The 11,436-nt window shown below is 37.4% G+C and overlaps 1 protein-coding gene across 1 annotated transcript in view; it reads right to left on the reverse strand.

Annotated features, from left to right (window-relative positions):
- The window catches only part of LOC123247970 (serine/threonine-protein kinase MRCK alpha-like), a 426,637-nt gene extending 416,290 nt beyond the window's left edge, over positions 1-10,347 (reverse strand). The window contains exon 1 of the mRNA XM_044677091.1: positions 10,069-10,347. Coding sequence (XP_044533026.1) covers positions 10,069-10,246 — 178 coding nt within the window. The 5' untranslated portion in view covers positions 10,247-10,347. The remainder of the gene's footprint in view (positions 1-10,068) is intronic.
- Between the last annotated feature and the right edge of the window lie 1,089 nt (positions 10,348-11,436).

Below are 11,436 nucleotides of genomic sequence, written 5' to 3' on the forward strand. Positions count from 1 at the left end.
CAAAAAATCAAAAAATATGATCTCATTAAATATTGACCTCAGTTCCCCTATGGTACTGGAACTGGAGTTCAAGTTCCAATTCAGCCACAAACTTCCTATTTTACTTTAAGTGTCAGTTTTCTCATCTGTAAATTAAGGAGGTTGAATAAAAATGACCCCTTCCAAATTTGCAGTGTCATGAGTCTTTTAGAGTGAGCATTTTGTTGCTACAAATATTAACATGTTGTTGATGAGAGACAACGTATTCAAAGCGGAAAACTAACTGAATTTGGAGTCTAAAGGCCAACGTTTCAATCCAGGACATCTGGTGCTTTATTATGTTGTGCAAGACACAGGGAATGTCTATAGGCTGTGGTTTCCTCATCTCTAAAACAAGGCAGGGCTGGTCACTATGCTATCCTGACCATTCTCCTTCAGCTGCAAAATACTACATACCTTAAAACACAGAAGAAAACAATTTACAGAGAAGCTACCCATTAGGTCACTGGTTTCCTTCAAGTCTGGACTCAAGCACCCATTTCTGCATGAAGCTTTTCCGGTTCCACAAGTTCCTATATGTGTTTTTATGTGTTTTATATACCTATATATTTGTCTCCTTTCTTATAGAATATATATGCTCCTTGAGGGCAGAGGCTATTTCTCTTTTATGTATCCCCAGAGCTAAGTAAATTGCCAGGCACCCCAAGGTACTTACTTAATATTTATTGATTAACTGATTGCAATACTGGGAAGAGGGTAATGAAAATTTATCTTAGATGGCTTTTCCTTGTGTATCTAAAATGCTAATCCTTGAGAAAGCTAAGTTTAATTAGACAAGTATGAGGAACTAGATGGAAACATCTGTAAGGTATTTGGTATATTTTCAAGGACTTTGAAGATTATAAAAATAATTGTTGTGAATATTTTAATGAGACGATACATGTAAGGGAGTGGTGACCAGGCAAGAGGCTTAGTGGGGAGATCAAGCAATCTACAAGCATTTATTAAGATGTGCAAGACATTACAAAGTCCATTGGTTTTTTAAGTCCTTCACAACCTGGCTACTTATATTACCTTTCCAGTCTTCTTACATTTTACTCCCCTCCACATACTCTATGATCCAGGGGCAATGGTCTACTTGCTGTCTCCCAATTCCACATCTGTCTCACCTGCCACCCAGCCACCTTATCTGAAATGCTCCAGTCTCTTCACCTTCTCCCCCTCTGGAAGTCCTTCATTCAAGCTCAAAGCCTATCTTTTGCAAGAGGTCTTTTCTGGTTCCCCACACAGTGCCAACCCTCTGAGATTAGTACCATTTATACTGGGTATATCTCATTTGCATGTTGTCTCCTTCATTAGAATTTTATATTCCCAGAGCTTTGCAAAGTGTCTGGTACATAAGAACTTAAAAGTCTGTTGATTATCTATATGCATTGCCAATGTAAATACAAAGAAACAATTCCTACTCTTAATGAGCTTACATCCTAAGTGACAAATGGTAGACTATGGTATCAGTTAACTAGGATGAGTTTTCACCAATCAGAATAGCATGACACAAGGGATAAGTTCCAAAGCTGAATGGATTTAGGTATTCAAGGTATGATTTCTAGAAGCCCAGTTTTGAGGATATAGTAGCAACAGGGCAACATGTCAGAATAAAAGCTGGGGTACCCTGGATAAAATGAGCTCTATAGCACATCACTTTCCCTCAGAAGGTAATAAAATTTCCTCAACCCTGAAAGAAAAATTGCCCTGCCATTCTACTTTAGAATTTCTTATTTTCAGTGTCTCCTCTGACATTCTTAGTCTCTTTCTCTTGGATTGACTGTCTGATTAAAGATAGATGAAACTAATGAAGAACAAAGATTGAAGAACCAAGAGAACACTTTATATAAGGGAAAACAATGCAGAGAGCCATCAGAACCCTCATAATACAAAGACAAATCTTGACTCCAAAGAACTGTCAGTAAAATACCTCAGGTGGCAGGCCACGGATGCAGAATACAGCATATGTTGTGAGATATGACCAACATGTTGATTTATTTTACTTAACTTCTTTGTTACAAGGAAAAGGTAAAGGGAGAAGGCACTCCAACATGATGGTGATGGGGGGATGGGGAGGGGAGGAATTGGCAGGGGTAGTGGTGGTAAGCATCAATAAGTTTTCTTCTTAAAGATAACAAATAACATACTAGAGTCACCATTATCATGTCTAGAGTTTGGTCTTATATCTCCTCCAAGCACTAGATACTGCTGAGAGGAATAACCATCTACTCAAAAGAGTCTTGAACTTGGCATCAGTGTGTCAAAGGCTCTTTTATTTCATCCTCAGGAGAATGAGTACTCCGGAGCCAGAGTTATAAGTGTTACTGTCAGCAAGCAAGTACGAAATGAGAGCAGGCAGCTTTCTTTTATCCTATTCCCTAATGCAAAGATGGTCCTGCCCCTCATTCACCATTGGGTGGTTACTTGAGAGTTACAATCTTATCTCCAAAAGTAGCTAATCAGAATGTACAATTTACAAAACCAATTATCAAGTCCAATCAACACACACACACACACACACACACACACACACACACACACACACACATATACACACAGGCTCTTTTAATCCTATCTGCAAAAATCCATTTATCTAATCAAAACAAGGACTATTTTAATCCTATCTATCTGAATTGGGCTTAGGTTAGGAACATGAAATTTAACTTTTTTTGATAAAAGGCTCCCAGACTTCATCTTGATTCACTGAGAGGAGTTCACCATCTTTCTGAACTTCACCTCTCAGACTGCCAACCTGCCAGAGTCCTAGACTGACAGTAATCAACCCTACCAAACCTGGCCAGGGAGAAGAAACAAGGAAACACATCCCTCTTGATAATCAGAAAGCAGGACATTATCTGTTTGCCAGAGGATACCTTCTATGGTGTGGGGAAGGGAAGGAAGGGATGAAATACCTGGACATAAATTCTATTAATAAATTTTTTAAATAAAAAGACATCAATAAAAATTATTTTTAAAAATAAATTAATCAAATTTTTATTATCAAATACAAATAAATACTCATGGGACTAGCTACTCATGACCTCTTTAAAACAGAACTTTTAAAAGTATCCTAAATATTCAATTCAATAACAATTCAATAAATATTAAGTACCTACTATGTAGAAAACATTGTACTAGATCAGTGATAATGAACCTTTTAGAGATAAGAGTGTCAGGCCCCACCCCCACCTCACTCCACTCCAGAAACCAAGTGGTGTGTCCACCCCCAACCCCAGAGACCAAGTGCAATACCCCTTCTGAGTGCTGGATGCACCTCCTACCCCCACCCCACACAGGGGAGGGAGAAAGTACTCTCATTGGGCTGCTAGATGAAATGAAAAAATGTCATCAGGCTTGGTGGAGAGAGGGAAGGGAGCAGCAAACCCCAGAGTTCCTCTGCCTTTATAATAAAAAACTAGGGGATGTGGAGGGGAGGTGTGTGCAGGGGGAAGGTGGTTGCATGCCCAGAGAGCACTCTGTGCCATCTTTGGCACCCGTGCCACAGGGTAGAGATATAAAGACACAAATAAAATTGTCTCTACTTTCAAGGAGTTTATATCTCCTGGGGAAACACAATACATACACAAGTATTGCTACTATTCAGGGAATATACCCTTAACTTATACTGATACTTGTGGAGTGAGTCTCCCGGAGGGTACCTAATTGAACCTAAGACCCCATAGGGCTAAACTTCTAACAGGGTGGCTTCTGAGCTCCTAACCAGTCAGTAAACTTACTTTTTAGTTAAGAGTCATTTACTATGATAGTATAAGCAAAAACAATTGGCACAAAACATTCCCTGGAAAAGTCTGGGTATATAATCTCCCATAAATACACATATGTCCATGGGACGTCATGTGAGACACATATACAGGGAACACACATAAAGGAATAGCACAAATTCTGACGATAAAAGTCCTTTCTCCCTCTATAGAGGCTTTACTACTTTTGGTGTAGCTCTCCACCTGAGTTCCCAGGATTTTCTCCTTTTTTGAATCCATAGAAAGTACTTTGCTTTTTTTTATTTTGAGGGGGTGGGAGGGTGGGAAAATCACATTCCCTTAAGTAGTCTCTTTAGTTCTCTTTACATATTAATGTGGGTCCACAGACCTCTGCTCCTGATATAAATGCTTTTGCTGCCATCAGTCACTAATGTTCTAGGGCAGAGGTTCTTAACCTGGGTCTCCTAAGAAAGGGTTTGTCTGTGGACAGTTTTCAGGAGGGCTAGGAACTTGTTAAACACACACACACACACACACACACACACACACACACACACACACACACACACATCTTTATTTTCACTAACCTTTGTTTTTCTTTGTAATCACGCCTTGAAAAACATTCAAAGAAGGAGTCCAAAGCCTTCACCAGACTATCAAAGAGGTCTATGAACACAAAAATGATTAAGAATCTCTTTTATGGAGCTACTGCAGCTACCCCATGCCAGGACCTCTGGACTTTGCAAAATTCGTAAGATTACTAAGTTCTCGTTATGTCTACCATGTGTCGATGTGGAATCTAGAGACCCCAAACTTGTGGCCTAGTGAGATCTGATGAACCCCAAGTTTTAGGAATATCTTGTAGGTTGAAGATCCCCAAAGCTTGTGCTTGTTCCCAGTTCCTGGTTCCCCAGAGAATCCACCCTGAAGGGAATCTCAGGCTAGCAGTTGCAGACTGAATAATGGACCCTGGGGTAAATGCTAAATATCCTTTTGTCTCAGGTAGTCTTCCCCAAAGTATCAAAGACCCTTTCCCAGGAAGACACACTTGGGCAGGAACCAGCCTTTAGTATCCATGGTAAGCAGCCCTTTCCCTTATACCCTAGCCTCTGCCTAGGATTCCTTTCCCAGGCTTGATTTGTATCCTCTCAGTATGATAATGTCAATCATCGTTCCCAGCCCCTGGATCTTCCCAAATGGTATATAAGTTCCCCAATTTCTTTTGTTCCTTGGAGTCATCATCTAGCTCGGTGGCACTCCCAGGGGGTCAGGGACCAGAGCAAGCAGAGTTCAATCCTCGACTGACTCCGCATAAGGCTCGTGCGTGGCCTGTGGCTCTGAGTGGAGGCCTAATCAGCCCTGTTCCCCCTTTTCCTTAATTAAAGAGTGGCTTTTATGACTATTTAATAGTTCCATGTTTTTTCTAAGTTAACACATAGAATACTTGTGTTCCTAAAATCAGGGAGAAAACACACACAGAAGAGGGAGCCAATCATATGCTGAGCCACATGAAGGCTGGGTGAAGAACCTCCATTCTCTTCCCTAACTGACTTTTTAGACCATCATGAAATCGTCCATATGCCTAACAGTCAAAGAGAATCTCTAAAGTCCAGTAACCTGCTTTTGTACAACCCCTGAGCTCTTTTTGGTCAACAAGCAATTAAGATTAGGGTAACCTTCATTGCATAATGCAAAGCACTAGTTCACAAATGGCAGGAAAAGGTTTCCTCAAGCCTCCATGAAATCAACTAAAACTATGCAGAGAACACACTACAAAGAATGGCCTCAGAAGGCCAACTTACCTACCTTATTTGAGTATAATAAAAAGAAAATTAAACAGGGAGAGAATATTAATACCTATTGATATCAGAGAATGCCTCACCTAGAAGGTTGTACCTGACTTGAACCTTGTAAGAAAGATAAGATAAGATTCTATGAGCTGAAGATGAGGAGGAAGTACTTTCCAGACATGAAGGTTGACTTGTATGGATCCATGGAGTATGGATCCATGAAAGAATATTGAAAACAACTCTCATTTGGCTAAAATAGAGTTCAGGAGGGAAGTAATAAATTAGGCTGATAAAGTGGATGGAAGTCAGATTGTAAAGGGATTTAAGTTGCAAAGGTTAATTAATCTTCATTTTATCGCTGAGGCATTGGGGAGCCATTAAGGGTTTTCTGGTTTTGTTTTTTCTGAGCTAAAGATTTGTAGACTTTGATGACTTTGAGTTGGATGGACTGGATAGAGGAGAAGTCCATGCAAAAGGTGCTGAAGACCTGAAATAGGACAGTGGTCTAGGTAGAGATAACTAGTCAGATACCAAGAGATGCTATCACTGAACAATGACAAAATTTAACAACGGACAGTATTAAGTATGACAGAAATGAATTCCCTCAACAGAAGTAGGGAAGTTCCTATTTTTTTCTTAAATATGTATTTAATTCAAAATATTTCAAAAAAGGTTTGCTCCACAATATGAGGGGAAGGTTTAACTTCTTGATTCCTTTCTAACAATCTTAACTGAGAACTTAAATGAAAATAAATTCTGTAGGTCATTTCATATCAATTGAAAACTAGAATGATTAGTAAGGTCTGCTAAAAAAAAAATTAAGAATGACCAAAAGTGAAGTATAAAGTATACTAGAAAAGATATATATATGTTCAATAAGGGCCATTACTCCTCGCTTAATTCAGCCACCACTAAAAGTTGGGTATAAACTTTAAGTTTATTGCAATAAAAGGAAACATTTGAAAATAAAAAAAAAATAGTATCCTTAAGAGTACATATTATGGCATTACTTATATAGAACTCATTAATGTAAACAGAATAACTTTGTCAACCATGAAAATTCCTATTACTTTGACAATTACATAAAGTAATATTTAGAAAAAAATCAAGGATACAGAAATAAACTTCTCTGTAGTTTTACATGTTTGTTTTATCAAATATTAATACCTTATGTTCATTTATGGTAGAAAAAGCAGTAAAAAAGCCCACAAAATTCCAACTTCCCATTTCTAATTATCATGTTCATAGATTAATAAGCAACATTGAATTTAAAGTACAAAAGTTGTTTCTTTTTCTACAACTATAATACTTATTATAAATATATTCTGGAGAGTTCTGCAGAAAACAATACTCAGATAAACAAGCCAACAAGGGTCTAAATATAGTAAATTTCAACTCCTTAAAATGAAAACAAATGAGTTTAAACAAAGAGATTTATGTCCTAATACTTCTACCTCTTTTGATCCATTTCTCAATTGTTAATCCTCTATACTCCTAGATAGCTTCCTCCCGGAGGTCATCAGCAACGCCAGTAACGAATGTTTAAGGAAAAACAACACAATATTTGAAATTCTCTACTCTTTCCCACTGGCAGTTCTGGTTGCTATAATCAATATACCAACATAACAGCTTAAAAATGAAACAAATGATAACTAAGAACCCAAAGGGTAACTGTTTCAAAACAAGATCTAAATCTGAAAGGTGCTTAAGGAGTCAAACTAGTTCAATCACTTCATTTTACTGATAATGAAAGAGTCCGGGTGAGGTTAAATGACTTGCCCAAAATCAGACAACACTAGAATCTCAATGCTCCAAAGACAGTGCTCTTTCCGCTGTGCCACCCAAAAAGGACTCAAGAAAGCCAAAGCCAAAACCAAGATTCTGGTCATACTCTTTAAGGGTTTGATGTATTCTCATTCATAAGCAAGCTTCCATAAAGATGGTGTATCTACCATCTGCATAAAAACACAAGATATACCTGAAGTTAGGCTACTTTAACATCCTACATAACCAATAATTTTGCATTACACACTGGATATTTGTACTCTTTTTTACACTTTGAAAATTCAAGAAGATTCAACCAAGTAATCAACAAAGAGCATTTTTAAATGTTTCCATGTCACTTTAAGCATCTTTCTCACTGAGAAATTTTCTAAAAATATATTTAATTCTTGACAATTCTCAATTTAGGAAATATTCAGTGTTACAGCACTTAGCCATTCTAGTATAAAGTAGGAATTCAACAAATATTTGATGACTTTATTATTAGTCAACAAAATCTGCATTATTTACAAAGTAATTAAACTAACAAATGCCCATCATAAAACAAAAGAGCAGAAAAGCAGTCATTTCAAAATGTCAAACTTGTTAAATAACTAAAATGCAGTACAGTAATAATGCTACACTAAACCTTATAGACCATTATCTTCTGAGTGATCCCCCGCCCCTTTATACAACTTTGCTAAGTGTATAACATAAATTCCTTCTTATTTAATACTTAGCAAACCCTATCTAGTCCAAGAAAGAGGTTTAAACAAAAGAATTTCCTTAAGAATTCTGGACATTTCTTCCAAAATACAGAAAAACACCATAAGGATTTAAAGAAAATATATATTTCTATAATATCAAAGAGAATGAGATTTTTAGAATTAAGGATCCCTAATAAAAAATATTTCATATTTTAAAAAAATAATCAACATTTTTGGACATCGGTACTGTAATAACTTGAAATACTTTAAATTATGTCACTATATTCTTTTTGTCTTAAACATGATTCCATTTTACATATGAATGAAATAAAATGAACTTTAATAGAAAAAACAGCATGATCCAAAGTGATAGAATTTGCATTATTAACATTCAATTTAAACTGGTATAATTGAACTTTAATCATTATGAGGCATAACAATACTTAAATGATTTCCTTTTTTTAAAAATCACAGCTTTAAAATTTTCTTTGGCATATGAAATTTTTTCTCCATTTTGCAGATGGGAAGGGGGAAGATAGTGGTGTTAAATGACTTGCTCAAAGTCACAAGAGAAAGTTGGAGTCACTTTTGAAACACATTATGGGGCTCAAATACCACCTTTATAAAAAAAGACCAAAAAGTCCTGAAATGACTTCTCACACAACATGATACCTACATATTGTTTTGTTTCCTTTTTGTCTTGTTTTCTAATCTAAGCTTCAATCTCGTTAATTAAACTTGAGCCAAAAATAAGAAATATTAGAAATGTTTTTAAAATTCCTAGATTTGTAAAATACTCATTTTTAAGGACAGCTAAGAAAGTAAATATATAAAAAGTTTTCAAGTTACATGAGTCTTGAGATGTCACTCAATAAGAGCCCAGATAACTACATATGATAACTACATATAATTACCCTTCACACATTTCTACATTTAACTTATTTCATGACATCCAAGTGCTGGTCATTTCTAAACAGGAAAACATGAAACTGATTAAATGCAAGCACACCTTATTGCTTAGCTATAAAGTTGGCTACAAAATAACTCATTAGTCTTTATATGTGAAAATAAGAATTTTACTAATTTAATTACCCATCAAAATGCTATCAATGTTCTAAAAATATGAAAAATGTTTTCAGTCCAGTGTTCTCCAGATGATAAAGTAGCTAAAGAACCTAGAAGATACTATTCTTCTAATCACAGATTCATGAAGTCTGTTATAACTTAACAATTAATTGATTTCATAGTATTCATTTTCTAAATGGAAGAAATTATTTTTAATGTGAAGCAATACTTTAAAAGTATACTTGGTCAAAACAATAAGTTTTATAGCATAAGGATCACATGAAACACTAATTCTCGTCTTCCATCTATGGGAATATCTTCTTAGTTACAGCTATATTTAGAATAAAAAAGAATCTAGCCAGTTCAATCAAGATAATGCTACCAAGCATCCCTTCCCAACCACACAACCACAGAATTCTAAAAACATGTCAATATGTTGATCACAAATGAACTTAAAAAAATACACACAAATACTCCCCTTTATTCATTTCATGTATTCTATTATATACAAACTAATGTAAAATCCTCTACAAGTCTTTAGGGTTGCACTGTCTTTTAGAGCTGTTATTTTAATTTCAATTTTACAATTATTTCAAATCTATCATGCATTGAGGTTAAATTTTTCAACTGCTATCAGTACTTTTCAATTTCATGCCTACCATGAACTTCAATGAATATATATACCAAAGGCCTTTGGGACAAGAGTTATTTTTTGCCTTCAGAGAATCCATCCATCATCTCTTCCTGCTGACCTGGAAATGTAAACTCTACATGGGCTAGGCCTTAAAATTAAGACAATTTAATAGCACTGAATTCGCACCTGAAAATCCATTTACCAAACCAGAAAATTTTCAACATTGAAAACTAAGTTACTCTCTTAATCGAAGAATAAAATACAAAGAAGACAATACATTCAGGAAAATCCTGAAAAATATCAAACCATTTTCCCACCAAAAAACCCCCCAAACATGAGGTAGTAAAAGAAAGTCATGCACTTACCCCATTCCAGGTACTCAACAATATTTTTCTCTCTCCTTAGTGGGGAATTATTACATTCATCATAAAGGCAGATGAGTATATCCAGCAATGTCTCCACGCTGAAGCACTGCCCATTGGTCTGAGCCGGTCCATCCAAAATAAACTGCTCCAGCTGCCTCAAACGCACCTCTCCAGACATGGTTGCTTCAATTTGTGTTGGTCGTTCTTCCAATTACTATTACTATTTTTATGATTGAACCTAACTTTTAAACATATGGTTTTTTAAAAAAGAAACTAGTAATGATGTAAACGACTGTCAGTGCAGTCCTGGTGCTGAATTAAAAAATCCAACACGGTGACAACCTCACTTAGCTGAAGCCTATTCAATTTCTCATACACATTTTTTTAATGGGGAAAAGTTACCCAAAATATACATATATATTTTACTGCATTTGAGGGGAGGGGAATACATATAATTTTATATTTAAATAACAAATAATTATTATAATTCAAAGTAAACAACCAAATAGCCAACACCTCTTTAAAAAAAATTCTCCTTCATTCAAAATTCAACTCATGCAACACAATCCTGAAATGAATCCCGTTGCATCATTAAAGAATAAAGCCCGATTGGCATCAGCAATTCACTTCTTGAAGGGTGGACAGAAAAAAGTAGCAAGAAAACAAAATATGTAACAAGAGGGAGGCGGAACCCCAAATGTAAATTCCCCCCACCAACACTTGAATGCATCAGTGGCCAATTCCTTCAGTGGCGAAGGTGGGGGGCTAGGGTGGAGGTCTATGGAGCGGCCCCTCCACAGAGCACGGCCAAGTCTTTCTCCTCCCCGAGTCGTCCTTTTTTTTTCCTTTTCCTAAAGCTTTGCAGTCATTCCTATTTCCGTGAGGTTCCCAATAAAACTCTTCATTTTTCTGCCCCCCTTCTCCTCGGGGGCTGGTGGAGCTGGAGGGAGGGGGGTGGCAATCGATCCACCCCCAGCTCCCACGGCAGAGAGCTGACTAACCCCACTGACAAACCCCCTCCATGGCTGTCAGGCCGGCCGGCTGGCTGTCCGTTGGAGCACCGAGGTCGTGCTCTCGGGTCTCTAGGATTTCCCCCTCACGGCCGGCCGCCGCCGCCGCCGCCTCCTCTTCTTCTTCTTCCCTCCTCCTCCTCGTCTCCGCGGGGCCGTTTCCGAGGCTCCTAAGGCCCCCGACTGATGTGCGGATAGACCGGACGGACGAGAGGGAGTGAGCGAGAGAAGGCTGGGGGGGGGGGTTCTGAATTCAGAGGACCGAAGCGGCGGTTCTGAAGGAGGCTGCAGCGACGGATCCTCTCTCTTCTTCACGCCCCAGAGTTAAGGGCATCTTTCTCCCGGGGGGGGGGGGGGG

This window comes from Gracilinanus agilis, chromosome 4 (genome assembly GCF_016433145.1).
Source record: "Gracilinanus agilis isolate LMUSP501 chromosome 4, AgileGrace, whole genome shotgun sequence".
In the NCBI taxonomy this organism is placed as follows: Eukaryota; Metazoa; Chordata; class Mammalia; order Didelphimorphia; family Didelphidae; genus Gracilinanus; species Gracilinanus agilis.